Here is an 18,051-nt window from a genome sequence, read left to right on the forward strand (position 1 = left end):
CTTTATTGATAGTTTAAATCAGTGGAACACAGTATAATCTATGTATAGACCCTTGCATTTATAGGGATTTAGTATATGGTAAATGGAGATGATTTAATTCAAAGTTAGATCTTATTTTTAGTTCAAAATGAATTAAATATTGAAGTGTAAAAAAAAATGCATTATGTGATGAAGGCTTTTCAAAGCCATGGAAGAAGCAATGAAAGATTGAGAAATTTGACCATATAATAATTGAAAACTTTGGTCTGGTGAAAGATACTGTAAATAAAACAACAAAAAGTAATTTCAACTTTTGCAATAAAGCATTAATATTTTATGTGTCTATTAATTAGATAAATGGAAGTTAAATCAGTGAGATGTTTTTAGCTGCTTAAATTAGCAAACATTAAAAAGTGATAGATCCTGTTTTGTCATAGGTTTGGGGCAAATTTATATACTATTGATACAACATTTTAGTAGCTCAGTTTGGATTTATGTGACAAAATTAAAGGTGTGAGCAGTTCCACTTCTGAGAATGTATCCTGACAAATACTCATATTGTTTGCAGTGGTTTGTGCAAGATCGTGCATTTTAACACTAATTGGAAACCCCTCCAAAAAAACAACTACTGAATGTTTATTATATAAGATAATTTCTCTAATTATTATGTAGTCATCCAATGTAATACTGTGCAAATGCTGAAAAAGAATTAATTTTCATGTATAGACATGGAAAGAAATTCATGATATACTGTTAAGTGAAAAAGATAAGGCATGACCCTCGTAGCTGTGAGTACACTTAGCCCCCAGATCCTGTTTTTTATTTTTATTTTTATTTTTATTTATTTTTAAAGATTTATTTCTCCCCACCCTCTCATTGTTTGCATTTACCGTATCTGTTTGTTTTGTGCTGGTCTTCTTTTTAGGAGGCACTGGGAACCGAACCTGGAACCTCCCATGTGGGAGGGAGGCATCTTATTGCTTGAGCTACCTCCACTCCCTGCTTTGTTTTGTCTCTCATTATGTTTTCCCCCTTATGTCTCTTGCTGTGTCATCTTGCTGTGTCAGCTCAGCTCACTGTCTTGCTCGTCTTCTTTAGGAGGCACTGGGAACCAAACCTGGGACCCCCCCTGTGTTAGGCAGGAACTCAGTCTCTTGAGCCACATCTGCTTTCCCAGATCCTGTTTTTTAAATACCATTTTAAAGGAACTATGGGTCTTTGGAGAAATGATTGATTCCAGGACTAGGGAGGGTACATTCACCGTGATCTTGGAACATCTTAAATTGTGTCTGAAAAGTAAGGAAGTGCTGAAAACTATATATATGTGTATTTATGGGAACTTGTTAAAAGAACACAGAAGCTTGTTTGAAGGGTTTCACAGTGGCCAATCTGAAACAATTTAAGCACTAAAATAAATAAGGACAGTTATGGGTTAAAATCCACTGACTAAAATAAGAATCCATCGAGTCCTTAGGATAATAAATACATACATAAATGGGGGAGAACAAGACAACTCTTTTTTATAGTTGAATGCTGACTAATAAAAATAGAAATGATGCAGAATTTGTAATTCTCATGTACAGATTCAGGCAAGAATGATGAATGGATGCTAAGTCAGAATTGGGGGGCAGTTTCATAAGAATCATGTATTATTTATTTCTCCCCACCCTCTTGTCATTTACACTTACTGTGCCTGTTCGTTGTCTGCTGGTCTTTTTTTTTTAGGAGGCACCAGGAACTGAACTTGGGACCTCCTATGTGGGAGGGAGGCATCTAATCACTTGAGCCACCTCCGCTCCCTGCTTTTGTTGTGCTTTTCATTATGATTTCCTCCTTGTGTCTCTTGTGTCATCTTTTTGCATTAGTTCGCCATGCCAGCCTGTCATATCAGCTCGCTGTCTTGCTCATCTTTTTTAGGAGGCACCAGGAACTGAACCCGGGACCTCCTGTGAGGTAGGCGGGAGCTCAGTTGCTTGAGCCACATCTGCTTCCCAGGATCATGTATTTGTGTAGTTTCAAAGTATATCCTCACATCCTCACAAATTACTTAATACAAAAGGAAAAGTGGTAAATATACATAGAAGAAATTAGAAACTATTTTAACCAAGTTTTGTGACAAGTCTGTTAAGTTTTTTGCCCATTTTTCTCTTAGGCTGATTGACTTTTATAAATTGTAGGAAATTTGGATGCATTTTGGATTGTGCCCTTTTTTGGATATATGTATTGCAAATCTCCCTCTCAGTGATTTGCCCTTTCATTTTCTCATTGGGTGTCTTTTGATGAGCAGAAATTTTTAATTTCAATATGGTCCTATTTATCATCTGTGTTTTCCTTTATGATTAGTGGTTGTGTATATGTGTGTGTATAATTGTTTAAGATACAATTGTCCATGAAATTTTTTTTCATTTTTGTTTTTACTGGGCTCAATATTAGATGGTGTCATTTGATGCTAAGAAAAGCCACCCTTACTTCCACCTCTTTTCCCCCCTCCCTCACCAGGGTAGATATTAAGAATGTTGCTGGAGTCTGTTTGCCAACAAACGTAAAATTTCAGAGTCCAGCCTGTTCTTCTTTAGATTCTGAAGAAACAGTTGAACCTTATACAACCGAAAAGATGAATCGCATTCCTGGGGGATATTTGGCTTTGACAGAGTGCTTTGAAATTATGACAGTAGATTTCAACAATCTTCAGGTAAAAAAGTATGATTCCTGCTTTTTGAGCATTAAAGTTTATGCATTGTTTAAAATAATGTATGGGACAGCCTTATTTTATGAGTTTACATGAAATTCCACTCCCTGTACATAAAGAAAAATGAAGAAAGGGTAACCAGAATTCCTTCCTAAAATAATTAGGAACTCACTTACTTTAAATACAGATAAAAAAACAGAGTTCTTGGGAATGTAGAATGTGCCAGGTGCTTTCACATGTGCTCTTATGCAGCCCTTATGATGGTGTTGCACTAGAATTATAATCATCCTTTTGCTATATAGATGAGGAAAGTGTTGCTCCCTTTGAATAATTTCCCCTAAATTATGCAGCTTGAGAATGCAGGGGCTAAAGTTCTAGATCTTTCTGACATTTTCCTATGGATTATCCTGCCATTTCAAATAAACAATATTACTGGAAAAGAAGACTATTTCAGATCTCCAGATTGTGTGTGCATTAGGGAACCAGCCATCCCTATTTGCCCAGGACCGATGGAATTCCTGAGGCATGCTTCTTTAGGATGGTCCCAGGCAAATTAAGACAAGTTTGTCACCCTAGCATATATATGTGTGCAGTGTGGTGGATGGTGGGAGGCTGTGCTGTACAAAGAAATTATGTAGAATCCTTCTTGTAAGGTCTTTATTTACAGGTTAAATATCCAAATTCATAGTGTTTTTAGATAAGCACTTACCGGGACACAGAAGACTTTGTGAGAGTTATTTCAGCCTAAGATTTTTATCAGTTAATAAACGCTTTCCCCTGTTGATTGTTAGTAGATTTTCCTTGAGGTGGTCTGGAGCTAATTTTACAATTTGGCATGGCTTACTGAGATTGAGCTGTCTTTCTAAGCGTCAGGAGCATGATATTTCAGTAGAGAACCAAATGATTGTAGCTGCTTAATACCTGAAAGCTATCTATTATTTTAAGTCTTTCCTATTTTCATTTTTCTTTGTCATGATAAAAGTCTTGGTAAGGTTTTAATTTTGAAAGTTGTACCTACTTGTTTAGCACATGCAAGTAATATAGAAAAAACCCTTCCTTCCCCAGGTCACAGGTTGATATGCACCTTTCCAGACATTTTCTGTGCTTCTATGGACATACATACGCACACACATGCACTTTTTTTAAAAATAAAACAATAGCTATTGCTTTGCTACTTGCCATTTTCATTCAACAATTTTTCATGAACTTTTCTACATCACTAACATATATCTGCCTCATTTAAAAATAGCTACTTGGTGTTGCAATATAATAGATCGGGGTTTCCTGTTCAGTGTGACTTAAGTGGATATAGGTGTGCCCAGATACTGCTTTCCTAAGGGTGCTGGGCAGGGCTGAGAACTTACAGAAATGGAAAGTGGTATGATACTGAGGCATGTATGTATGTAAATTATAAAATCCTCTCATTCTGCTTATATTTTTGTTAGGAATTAAAAAGACTTGCAACTAAAAAACCTAAGATTGGTATCCCTGTTACAAAAGAAGGTATACTGGATGCCATAGTGGTTTGGTTTGTACTCCAGCTTGATGACGAACACAGTTTATCTACAAGTCCTAGTGAGGAAACATGTTGGGAACAGGCTGTCTACCCTGTACAGGACCTTGCAGGTAAATTTCTAAACTTTCTTGTTTTTTGTTTTTTTAAACTTACTCTTTTAATCTTGTAAGCATTTGAGTCAGTGGCAAAAAACCCACAAGAACAAATATACTGTGGATATGAAGTTTCCAGTAGAGGTTGGTTAAATCTTTCAGAATTTTACTTTTCTTATTTAAAAGTAGTTTTAAGTAAATAATATATTTAGTTCACACTGACACACAACACTGTTGCATGTCATTCAAAAATATTATGTTTCAAATAATTTCTTCAGCTTTAATTACTCTGGTTATCAGTATATGAGAGAAATGCTGGCACAATTTTCATGGGAAGGCATTACTTTTAGTGTAGGAATTCTTACCCCATCGGGAATCTAATGGCATCTGCAGAGCTGTTTGTCAGAAAATGCACATACTCAACATATGTATAAAATTTTACACAATTTTAGGGAGTTCATGGATCTGTGGACTTCCTCGGGAATTCTATATTACAGACATTTTTCATTTAGCAAATTTTCTACCTGCAATTTGATGGATAAAGTATAGTAAGTAGGAGTTGTATTATCTAGAAAAACTATTCTTTTTAAATGGGAAGGAAGTAAGTTTCTATTTCTGTTTAGTCTCCTAATCAAGATTCTTGCCTGCTAAGGTCTTTAAGTCATGAAGTCAGTAAAGTGTTTTCGTTATTTCAGTGTTTTTGGAGTTAGGTAGATCTGGATTCACATCTTGACTTTGTTACTTACTGGCTCCCTGGTCAGCCTGGCTAGTTATTTCTCAGAGCTTTGTTGTTGTTTATTAAAAATGATACCGTTTACCTTGCAGGATTGCTGTGGGGATTATTAGCCGATAATGGGTATGAAATGTCTACCTTAGCAACAGGCACTCAATAAATAGTATTTTTAATTTGTGTTTGTTTATTCTAACTCCCTTTTAGAAATTACCGATAGTCTTTTTTTTTTTTTTTTTAAATCTTTCAGGAAAGTACATTTTAAATATTTAAACATTTTAGCTGGGTTTTGAAAGCACTTCAAATTTTAACAAAGTTTAGGGAAAAGACCATGATATGGTCTTTATTATAGGACATAGTCCTTCCTTATGCTCTCACAGTCCTAAATATGTAAGAGTATCTAAATATTTATAGTTAAGAGCTTTTACTGATATGTTTCTGTTGAATATTGCCTTATTCTTTTGGAAATTTCTTTTAGAGAAATTTAATCCTTTTAAGCAAAAGTAAGGTTTGGTATTGATCCCTGAAATTTATTTAATTCCGTGTACCCACATACATCCAATTTGAGGAAATGGTAATATCTATGGTTGTAATAAAGCACTGTAGTACTGATAATCTCAGGGTCCAATAATAGAGCTCTTGAATCTCTCCATTATGCTGCCAGGTAATTCATTCTTCAAACTTCAGTTACCCTATTTAGAACCCCTAGGATGTTTCTGGTTTTTCATTTATTAGATGGATAGATATTACCCCTCCTGAAGGGAGGGTATGTTTATGTAAGAGGGAAGACTTAAACAAAGACTCCATATTAATCAGAATTATACTTTTTTTTCTTACTGTTTAATGAAGACTACCAGATAAAGCCAGGGGACCATGTGATGATAGAAGTGTCTTGTCAAGATTGTTACCTAAGAATCCACAATATCAGTGTCTTGGGTTTGGAACATAAAATGGATGTTACAGAAAGTTTTACCAAGAATAAAGACTTGCTCTCTTTAGGAAATGAAGCTGAACTCTGTAGTGCCTTGGCTAACCTTCAAACCAGTAAACCAGATACTGTAAAACAGATATGTATATTGGAATCCTCGGAAATTGCTTTGCTTAATAATATCCCATATCATGAAGGCTTTAAAATGGCAATGAAGAAAGTGTTGTCTTCACTGACCCCAGAGAAACTGTTGCAGGCTATGGATACTCATTGTCAGAATAATGAAATGAGCTCTGAAGGTGGTCAGAATGAGAATTCCATACAAAGTGGCCATGACCCTTTGTACGTGTTAGATGTGTCTGAAGGCTTCTCTATTCTGCCCATAATTGCGGGTACATTTGGGCAGGTTAAAGCTTACAGTTCTGTGGAGAAAGACCAACATCGTATCACTCTGGATCTCATATCTGAAGCCAATCACTTTCCTAAAGAAACACTTGAGTTTTGGCTGAGGCATGTGGAGGATGAATCTGCTGTGTTACAGAGGCCAAAATTAGACAAGTTGTGGAGCATAATTATATTGGATGTCATTGAACCATCTGGGCTCATTCAGCAGGAAATAATGGAAAAAGCCGCAATATCCAGGTAAACACAAAATATAACTTCTGGTTTTTTTGAGCTCAAACTTCATGTAAATGTTTTTAGATCTTTAACAGCGTACCAGAAAAAATCAGACAAGATCAGAGTATGTTTTTCAGGATCTGTGAGTTCATGCCTTTTTTTGTGTGTACATTACTGATTTTTTTCTTCCAAAGGAATGTTTTGACAAATGTTTAAATGTACCTTTGTCAAAATGTTACTACTAACCAAAGTATTTTTCCCCAAACCAACCCTATTATTTTCTTTATATCATTTATATATGAACCTACATAAACAATTAAGTGTATAGTAGAAGCTATGAACTTACAAAGCAAACATGCATAAAAATAACACCATCCAGGGGTCCCATTCATCAACCCTCCACCAACACCTTGCGTTGTTGTGAGATATTTGTTACAAATTATGAAAGAATATTGTCAAAATCTTACTATTAATCATAGTCCTTATCTTACATTTGGTGTGTTTTTCCCACAACTCATCCTATTATTATTTTTTAAATATATTTTTTATGACAGAAGTTGTAAACTTATAAAAAACTATCATGCACATGTGCAGAATTTGCAAACAACACCCCTCCATCAACACACCACACTGTGGTGGAACATTTGCTACAGATAAGATAATATCATTGATTGTTACCATGTCCGTAGTATACATTTGGCTCACATTTTCCATACCGCCTCATTATCAACACAATACTTCTTTCGCATAGATGCAAGAATATTATATTATTACTAGAATCTAGAGTCCCTAGGTCACTCCAGCTGTATTTGTCCCATGCTTCTCCACATTTGCAACACCTCACAGTTCTCATCCACCGCTTGGTTTATGATGCTATTCAGTTCCTAGATTATTCTCTAACATTCTGTCAATTGGCATTTATATACCTAGACTACCATTTTCATTCACATCCCCAAATAAACTAGCAGTTACTCACTATGTGTTACCATCTACTCTATATATTTCCACACTTTAACAGTAAAGCTAATTAAAACTTCTACATACATTAAACATCAGTAGTCCATCTCAGTCCTCCTCTTACCTGCTTCAAGAATCCACTACCTACCACCAGGTTTTGAAGATATTTTCCTACAATTTCTCCTAGAAATTTTATGGTTCTTTTATTTTTAGGTTTTTGATCCATTTTGAGTTAATTTTTGGGTAAGGTGTGAGATAGGGGTCCTCTTTCCTTCTTTCGGCTTTGGATGTCCAGTTCTTTCTGCACCATTTGTTGAATGGATTGTTCTGCCTGAGCTGTGTGAGTTTGATAGGCTAGTCAAAAATCACTTGACCATACCTGTGAAGGTCTGTTTCTGAACCATCAGTTTGTTTCCTTTGGTCTATGTGTCTGTCTTTATGCCAGTACCATGCTGTATTTACCATTATAACTAGCTAATATGATTTAAAGTCTGGAGAAGAGGGCTCCCTTTTCCTTTTTATGATGTTTCTGGCTATTTAGGACCCCTTACCCTTCCAAATAAATTTGATAATCGTGTTTTCAATTTTTTTTAAAAATTCTGGTAAAATATTTATTGGGATCGCATTGAATCTGTATATCAATTTTAGTAGAATTGACATCTTAATGATATTTAGTCTTCCAATCCATGAGCATGGAATGTTCATCCAGTTATTTAGGCCTTTTTGATTTGTTTCAACGTTGAGTTGCAGTTTTTTTTAATACCAGTGTTTTACATCATTGGTTAAGTTTGTCTCTAAATATTTGGGTTTTATCTGTCATATGTTATTTTCACCACTCTTTTGACACTTTAGTTACTTTTATTGATATAATCTTCATTTCTAGACTCTTCCAGGCCCCTCCCTCCTGTCTTTTCTTTTCAGGCTCTGGCACACCCTTTAGTATTTCCTGAAATTCTGGTCTCTTGCTTAGAAATTCTCTCAGTTTCTGTTTATCTGTGACTATTCTAATTTCGCCTTCATTTTTGAAAGACAATCTTGCTGGATATAAGATTCTTGGCTGGAAGTTTTTCTCTTGTAGTATCTTAAATATATCAGACCACTGTCGTCTTGCCTCCATGGTTTCTGGTGAGAAATCAGCACTTAATCTTATTGGATATCCCTTACATGTTATGCATTATTTTTCTCTTGCTGTTCTCAGAATTCTCTCTTTGTCTTTGGCCTTTTACATTCTGATGAGTATGTGTCTTAGAATTGGTCTGTTTGGATTTTTTTGGATGGGAGTATGTTGTGCTTCTTGGTCAGGGATATCTATGTCCTTCAATAGGGTTGGGAATTTTTCTACCATTATTTCTTCAAATATTCCTTACGCCCCCTTCCCCTTTTCCATCTAGGACACCCGTGACACATTTGTTTGCATGCCTTTTGCTCTCATTTAGTTCCCTGAGACCTTGTCCAATTGTTTCCATTCTTTTCTTCATCTGTTCTTTTGTATATTCACTTTCAGAGGCCATTTCTTCAAGCTCACCAGTCCTTTCTTCTGCCTCCTCAAATCTGCCATTATATGATTCCAGTGTTTTTTAAATTTCATTGATTGCACCTTCCATTCCCATAAGAGCTGCTGTTTTTATATGTATGCTTTCAAATTCTTCTTTGTGCTCATCCAGTGTCTTCTTAATGTCCTTAAACTCTTTAGCCAGCTCATTGATTTTATTAAGGAGATTTGTTTAAACATCTGTGATTAGTTGTCTCAACTCCTTTATGTCCTCTGGAGGCTTATCATATTCCTTTAACTGGGCCATAATTTCCTGTTTCTTGGTGTGGGTTTTAATTTTTTGTTGGTGTCTTTGCATCTGGCTTACTAGAATATTTATTCCGGGTGCAGTTTTACTCTTTATTTTAGGGCTTTCTGCCTTTCCTCCCTTGCTGGTTGTGCAGTAGGAGCCAAGCACGTAGTTGGTGCTATAAGCTGTGGAGGCTCAAGCTGCCCTCACTGCGCCAACTTTCTCCTTTGCCAGGGATAGGCACAGAGTTACAGCTGTGTAGAATAATCCAAGTCATGCAGGCCTAGACTGTAGTTGCCCAGAGAGGCTAATGAAGCTTTATGTCCCTTTCTTCTCTGCCTGGGACAGTAGTGGTGCTGCAGGTGTGAGCAGCAGTCTATGCAGTGTGGGTCCAAGATTACTGCAGTTGTCCTGGTAGATGTCTATTCCAATTTTCAGTCTGTGCAGCCAAATGTACCTGCAGTACCTGCATAGGCTGGTGCAGGGCTCACCAGCCTCCTCCCTGCCAGAGTGGAAGCTGAATCCTAGGCTAGGGCTGTGGGCTGATCTGGATGAAAGAAACTGGTCTTTACCATCACAGTGATTTTAGATCAGCCCGGCTTCTCCTCATGCTGGGGGCAGAGTCAAAATGGGGGCCACTGGCCTCTTTCCGACTTGGGCTGATTCACACTCCACCTGTTCCCAGGATTATATCTTAGCCAACCAAGTCTACCAGTCAGTAGCCGAAATCGGCAGCCAACTGTTTCCTCCTCCCTTTTTTGGGAAATGGAGCTTCCAATTCGAGCCACAGAATAACCCTTGGGGCTGCTTGTGCTGCCAGAGTAGGATAATCACCTGCCTCTGCAGCTTGGCCAGTTAATTTCCCGGAGAGGCTGGCGCAGGTCCCTGGAGATTCCTCCCTGCTGGAGGTGGCACTGGGGCCTAGGCTAGAACTGCAATATGATCTGGATGGAAAGAAGCCGGTCCCCACTAGCACTGTGGTTTTCATTCTGCCCCACTTCTCCTCATGTCTAGTATGAAGTTAAGATGGTGTCTCCTGGCCTCTTTCTGACTTGGAAAAACTTAAACTTTAGCTGTTTTCAGGATTATACTTTAGCCTGCTGAATTTATTCCTCAGTAGCTTAAGTTGGTGTCCAACCGTCTTTTCCTCCCCCAGCTTTTGGGAAGTGGAGTTTTCAATTCCAGCTGTGAAACAGCTCCTGAGGCAGCTCGTGCCTCCAGTGGAGGATGGGCACCGGCCTCCAGGGCATGGAGCGCTCTACTTACAAGTCTTTTCTGCAGACGGGCAGCCTCCTCCTTCCATTCCTTCAATGATGTTGCAGGATGCTCTTCTGGTCTGCTGGACCCTCAAACAGGTGCTTCAGCTAGCTCCAGAGAGCTCTGGGTATTTGCTAACTGCTCTGTAGCAGGAGCTGACTCTACGAGTTCCTTACTCTGTCGCCGTCTTGCTGGTTCTCCACATTATTGTCTTTTTGATGCGTTGCTTTGCAGTGCTGTGCAGGGGGTGCACCTCTCTGTGCTGTGCAGGTCTGGGACGCCTTTTTTACTAGGAGGTCCTGGGAATCAAACCTGGGTCCTCCATATGTTAAAAGGGAGTTCAGTTGCTTGAGCCATCGCCGCTTTCTCACTGTGTATTTCTTTTTTTCCAAGTTATTTTTTCTTTTTTAAAAAAAAATTATTTCCTCCCCTCTATTGTTTGTACTCGCTGTCTGCTGTGCCCATTTGCTGTGTGTTCTTCTGTGTCTGCTTGTCTTTTCTTCTCTCTTTCTCTTTAGGTGGCATCAGGAACTGATCCTGGGACTTTCTGGAGTAGGAGAGAGGTACTCAATTGCCTGCGCCACCTCAGCTCCCTGGTCTGCTGTGTCTCTTACTGTCTCTCCCCTGTGTCTCTTTTTTGGTCTGCTGTGTCTCTTACTGTGTCTCCCCTGTGTCTCTTTTTGTTGCGTCTTCTTGCTGCACCAGCTCTGTGCACGGGCAAGCACTACAGTACTCCTGTGCAGGCCAACACTCCGTGTGGGCCAGCTCTCTGCTCGGGCCACCACTCCTGTGTGGGCAAGAACTCCTGCATGGGTCAGCATGCCGCTTGGTCTTTTGCCAGGTGGGCCAGCTTGCCTTTACCAGGAGGCCCAGGAAACAAACCCTGGATCTCCCATATGGTAGACAGGAGCCCAGTGGCTTAAGCCACATCTGCTTCCCTGTGTATTTCTTCAGAACAAAGACATTCTCTTATATAACCACAGTACAGTGCCCAATATCAGAAAATTAACAGGTATTATTTAATGTGCAGGCCATATTTAAATTTTCTCTGTTGATCTAATAATGTCCTTTAGAAACCTTTGACTGTCTTCTATGACTTTGTCATTTTTTTTAAGAATACAGGCCAGTTATTTTGTAGAATGATCCTTCATTTAAATTATTAGATTTATATTATACATATTTGGCAGAGATACCACAGAAATGATGTGTATTCAGTGCATCGTATCAGAAGGCACATGAGACTTATTCGTTTTGTTTCTGGTGATGTTAACTTTGATCATTTGTTTAAGGTTGTGTCTGCTAGGTTTCTCCGCTATGTTTCCTATTTATCTCTTATAGTTAATATGTCATTCATGGGGAGTTACTTTGAGATTATGTAAATATCCTATTCTTCATTTAACCTTTATTCACTAATTTTAACCTCCATTGATTTTCTGTCACCAGTTTTTCTATATTAGTTGGCATTCTGCTGTGTGAAAGCACTATCCTTCTGCCTTCTGCCATTTTGATATGGGCTTGTGGGTTCTTATTTTATTCAGTGGGTTATAATCCATTATTATCAATATTTATTTTGATGCTTAAAATGTCTAAAGAATTGGCCAGTGGGCGTTCTTTCACACTGGTCCCTTTATTGTTTTAATAGGTTCCCATTTGTCTTTGAGCATGTTCTTTTGATGCAATCAGATGATCTAGACTCATTTGTATTATCTTTGCTCCAGCTTTCAGTCTTTCTACAGGAAGCCCTGGTTCCTTTTAGTGGAGAACAGTATTTTGAAACCAAGATCTTGATGGTTGGCATGTTCATTGGTACTGGTTAGTCATTTCTTCTAGGCCCTCTTAGCAGACAAAACAAGGAAGAGTGTGTGTATGTGTATAAGTGTATGGATTCATATACACACACATGCACAATCATACACATATACGCTTACATCTATATATTTACCTATCTATATAAAACCATGAGGTAATATTGATACTTTTTTTGTTTTAAAGATTTATTTTATTTATTTTTCTCCCCTTTCCCACCCCCCAGTTGTCTGTTCTCTGTGTCCATTTGCTGTGTGTTCTTGTTTTTGTCCGCTTCTCTTGTCAGCGGCATGGGAATCTGTGTCTCTTTGTTGTTGTGTCATCTTGCTGCGTCAATTCTCTCTGTGTGCGGCACCATTCCTGGGCAGGCTGTACTTTCTTTCATGCTGGGCGGCTCTCCTTACGGGGCGCACTCCTTCTGCGTGGGACTCCCCTACGCGGGGGCACCCCTGCGTGGCACGGCACTCCTTGCGCGCATCAGCACTGCGCATGGGCCAGCTCCACACGGGTCAAGGAGACCCAGGGTTTGAACTGCAGACCTCCCATATGGTAGACGGACTCCCTAACCACTGGGCCAGGTCCGCTTCCCTAGTATTGATACTTTTAATTCCAGTCCACCACCACAGGGTCATTTTAGTTTTTCTCGTTTTCATATTTGTAGTTTCCTTTCTCCAACAGTGAAAACTTAGATCCCACTAGCATCAACATTTACTCCAGAAATGTCTAGAAAGCACTTGAAATAGTTTCAGAATTGCTAATCATACCACTGTGGAAATCAAACCTACTGTAAACTGGAGTTCAGTATTCATTTATAATTTCTAGTATTTATATATATAATTTCTATACTATGAAAGCTTAAATATTTAGTGTACAATTACATAAGTTTTGATAATCTAGTGTTTTTTTTTTAATGTCTGTTTGCCTTTATAATAGCACACTGATTTGAATACAGTGGTGACATAATGTTTGTTATGTGAGGGCCTTTTAATGATAAGGTCATTATTGATATTTTAAAATCTCATTTTTCTTTAAAAATTAGGTAAATTGCAAGTAAAAAATTGATTTTTTTGTTTGAAACATAAATTAGTGCTAAGAGACACACATTTCAAATGTGATGAATAATGGATCACTGTGTCAATCTTTTTGGAATTTGTTTTGGTAGCTTCATTGTGACTAATGGTAAGAATGACACATGAATTTATAGTCACATTTGATTTAAGTGGAATCCTATAAAGTATTTTTAAAAAGCATTTTTGGTTATAAAACAATTTGTCAGTCTGCTCTGTCTGAATGATTGATTTGGTTATATTAATGGGAGGTACAGCTTCATGAAGGCTCCTGCTAACTCCGCTTCCCACTGTTCTTCTGTTTGGGAGTGGTGCTGTTGGCATTTTGGGTGGGACACCTCATCCCTCTGTGGGACTGTGCTGTGCATTGCAGGATGTTTCTCTCTTGGCATTTAATGCTAGTAGCAGCCTCAATCTTTGTTTCACCCAGGAACAGTCCCTCCCCCATCTTCCCAGTGCCTCATGGGTTGCAGTGAACCTACTGGTCTTTACCTTTGGCCTAAGTTATAGCAAATTTTCTTTACAGGTGTTTTGATCCTGAGGCCAGAGGTGTGTAGATCTTCTCACCCAGGTCTCCTGTTACTATCATTAACTTCTGACAACTGGGAGGCCTCATAAAGTGATCAGAATGAAGTTAGTGGTAGGGAGAATAGATTGTATTTAGGGTAAGGATAAAGGACACCTGTGTCATTGGACTTATAAAAAAAAATGGCAAGGAAAAGGTACCATTTAGCAAGGTAAAGTATTTAGTCTTCAGTTACATTTGCATTCATTGTTTTAAAATATTCATTTTTAAGTTTTATTAACTCATACTAGATTAAAATACAGGGAAAGCTTGAAAACTTGGTAAGCTTCTTTTTTAAATTTAAATAACCTTTAAAAATTTTTATGTTGAATCCCAAGGGAACAGTGAAGAGTTTTCAGAATTTTTGCCATTTTATGGCTGGACTTTTGTGTTAGAACCTATTTTTTTCATTGCAGCTGTGAAGGCACAGGTAGTTCTGAATATTGTTAGCTTTGTATAGGATTCTGTCAGAGAGTCTGGCAGCTGCAATGGTGTAAATGATAAAGACAAAACATTCAATGTCATAAAGTTAAGGAGAGTTTGAAGTTGATTATTGTTTCATCTTAACTTATTTAAAAAGCATTCCTAACACTGAAGTTAGGAAAGATTTAAAGATTTTAGATTAAAATAGGGTGAATATGACCTTTGAAAATATTTCCCAAAAACTGCTTTTGTGTAGTATTTTTCTCTGGCATGATTGCTAGTACTCGAATCAGCTTTGGCTGACTCTTAGGATTCAGGAGATGAAATTTTCGACATTTTGTTTAGCCTAAATATTTCTGTTTACTACCTCAATGACTTGCATGGCATTTTTCTCCCTCCTCTTTCACATATTACTTCGTGTTCAGAAGGTTGGCTTTCATTAACCTCTTTGCTTTTTGAGTTTGCTGATTTTGTGGAATGGTACCCTCTTGTGGTTATTTTGAGGGGCAGTGTTAGTCAAGCAACAGAGTTCTGTGGCTAGTCTCTCATTTCTGAAACCTTTGTAATCCTAAGAGAAATTTGATCTGTTTTTTATTTAAATGGATCACAGTCAGTTAGCTGATAACTTCATTTGTTCAAGCAGATTTGGTAAATGATTTGTCAGGATTAAAGTTAATCCATTTGAGGAAAACAGGAAGGTTTCTCCAGTGATTTAGGAAGGCATTGAAATTTCATCTGTTTTAGTAAAGGCATGGGTACAAATTTTGTTGAGATAAGTTATCAATAGGAATGTTATTTCACTAATTGTGCAGATTCAGTTTCTACCAGACTTTACCTAAAACGTTAAAAAGCTGATAGAGGAATAACAAAAATAAGTAAAAGCACTGGGTTTGGGGATGGAGTTTTTAGGCTAATCTATATGTTTGAACATACTACAATTCAAATGATCATTAATTATATTTCGAACATGAAGCTAGATTATTCTGGTATAGGAACATAACTTGTCTGAATCTGTTGCCATTACGTTTAGCAATCACCTCTAACTTTCCTTGCTGATTCTGTGCTCATCATATTACTTCTGTTTATGCTTTGGTTGTTAGCTTGTCTTTAGAGAGAAAGTGAGCTGTTATAAGAGTAACCTGTGTACTTAATGTTAAATTTTCCCCCAACTTTTTATTTTGAAAAATTTCAAAATTTCAAACTTAAAAAAAATTGCAAAAATAGTAAAAGTATTTACTGAACTATTTGACAATTGTAGGCATCATGAACTTTACCATTACTTTAGCACTTAGTATGTGTCTCTTGAGAACAAAGGCTTTCTTCTGCTATATATCATAATAAAAGTAAAATGATCATACTCAGATTTAACATTGATAAAATACTATTACTTCATTTATAGTCCACATTAACATTTTTTCACTGTTGTCTCAGTAATATTTTTTGTAGCCTTAGCCCCCAACGCAAGTGTCATACATTATATTTAGTTGTCAGGTATTGTTATAATTTAATTATCATTCTGGTTTTAGGGGTTTTTAAGTAGTGAAGAAGTTGAGATAATCCATTTGGAAAAGCCAGCAGAATTAATAATTTAAACTAATTTAAGAGCCAAAGTGCCAAAATTGTATTAAAGAATAGGATAAGGTCATTTAGGTTTTAATGATCTATTTAGGGAAACTATATAGCATGATATTTTAGAAATTTGTAGGAATTATATTTTAGGTATGCACAAATGAATTGGTGAGATATTTATTCCTATATTTTTATAAATAGATCTTTACCAACTCTAAATATTTAATTTAGGAGTGAAAAGTTAACTATAAAAGAGTTGTGTAATAATGAAATCCACTTGTCTGTAGTATTCTGTTCTGGAAGTTCACGTAGAAAACAGCTTGATATATTCAGTAAAAACAAAGTGTTTAAATGAAATATGAAAATAATTACTTGGTATAAAGTACCTTAAAGTATTCTCCAACTCTGCTTCATTTGATGGCAACAGAAGACCTGTGCATTTCTTTTGGATTGTCTTATAAATCTTTCTTTTCCCCTTTCCTTCCTCCCCTTCTCCTTCCTTCTTTTCCCTTGTTTTCTTTTCCTGACAGCTTTTGTATAGCTGATCTGAGTTGTAGACTCTATTTGAACTATAGGTTTTTGCTAGCCTGTAGGTTAAGTTAAGGGCTCAGATGATCAATTTTAAGTCTCAGTAATTCAGAGTATTTCTGTTTTTAATAAAACAAATAGGAGCTCGTTCGCTCGATCATTCTGCTTGGGTGTATATAGCTAGGTTGGTTGATTTACCTTTATTGGCCTTTACCTCCTCAGTTTACCCTCGGGGGAAGTGGATTTGGCTCAACTGATAGAGCATCCGCCTACCACATGGGAAGTCCAGGGTTCAAACCCAGGGCCTCCTGACCCATGTGGTGAGCTGGCCCACATGCAGCGTGCCCCATGTGAGCAAAGTGCAGCCTGCCAAGGGGTGGCACCGCACACACAGCTGATGCAACAAAATGAGACACAGATTCCTGGTGCCGCTGACAAGAATCCACGCGGACACAGAAGAACACACAGAGCAAATGGACACAAAGGGCAGACAATGGAGGGGAAGGGGAGAGAAAGAAATAAAAAAATAAATCTTAAAAAAAAATTTACTCCCTGATAATTAGTTTATTTCTAGTTTGGCTGAAGTGGATTTTCAAATACCTTCTTTAAAAATGGTGTATAGGAGGTAAACTTTCTGAATTTTTATGTACCCGAAAATGCCTATGCTTATACTTAAATGATAAATTTGACTGGTTGTAGAATTTTAGGTTGAATACTATTTTAAGCCTGAACTCTGAAGGCATCACTTTCTTGACTTTTATTCATTCTTGTTCATGCATGTTTTTTTTTTTAGATTTTATGTATTTATTTATCTTCCCTTCCCCCACCCTCCAGTTGTCTGCTCTGTGTCCATTCACTATGTGTTCTTCTGCGACTGCTTCTATCCTTATCAGCGGCACCAGGAATCTTTTTGTTTCTTTTTGTTGCGTCATCTTCTTGTATCAGATCTCCGTGAGTGTGGCACCATTCTTGGGCAGGCTGCACTTTCTTTCGTGCTGGGTGGCTCTCCTTACGGGGTGCAGTCCTTGCGCATGGGGCTCCCCTACGCAGGGGACACCCCTGTGTGGCAGGGCACTCCTTGTGCACATCAGCACTGCACATGGGCCAGCTCCACATGGGTCACGGAGGCCCAGGGTTTGAACTGTGGACCTCCCATGTGGTAGGTGGACACCCTATCCATTGGGCCAAGTCTGCTTCCCCATGCATGTTCTTTATTCAAATGTTCAAATGGTACTGCTCTAGATCAAGCTTTAAGATTGTGCAAAATGTTTTATTTCACAGTTCCAAGAGAAAACTGTAGTTCCTCCTGTGTGTATATGTGTTAAACTTAGCTTAGCTCAACTCAGCTCCAACTGCAACAAGAAGAAAAAAAGCTTAAACAACAACATACATGTGCTAAGTCATACTGGTATGCTAAAAAAGTATTTGTATCCAAAGCTCCCATACTCTCTTACTTTTTAGAGCCCTGGAGGCTAAGTAGTCCAAAAGAAGCAGAATCTTCTGACTTTTATCCCCAAGCAGGCAGGCCCCTAGGCCTCCAAGAATC

General features: G+C 37.7%; 1 protein-coding gene across 2 annotated transcripts in view; it reads left to right on the forward strand.

The window, feature by feature from the left end:
* Positions 1-18,051, forward strand: part of PRMT9 (protein arginine methyltransferase 9) — a 53,736-nt gene that overhangs the window by 18,269 nt on the left and 17,416 nt on the right. For both annotated transcript variants that reach the window (XM_004472740.5, XM_071214457.1), the window contains exons 7-9: positions 2,479-2,671; positions 4,114-4,294; positions 5,856-6,576. In XM_004472740.5, the coding sequence (XP_004472797.1) occupies positions 2,479-2,671; positions 4,114-4,294; positions 5,856-6,576 (1,095 nt within the window). The remainder of the gene's footprint in view (positions 1-2,478; positions 2,672-4,113; positions 4,295-5,855; positions 6,577-18,051) is intronic.

The sequence above is a fragment of the Dasypus novemcinctus genome, chromosome 1, assembly GCF_030445035.2.
Source record: "Dasypus novemcinctus isolate mDasNov1 chromosome 1, mDasNov1.1.hap2, whole genome shotgun sequence".
Classification (NCBI taxonomy): domain Eukaryota; kingdom Metazoa; phylum Chordata; class Mammalia; order Cingulata; family Dasypodidae; genus Dasypus; species Dasypus novemcinctus.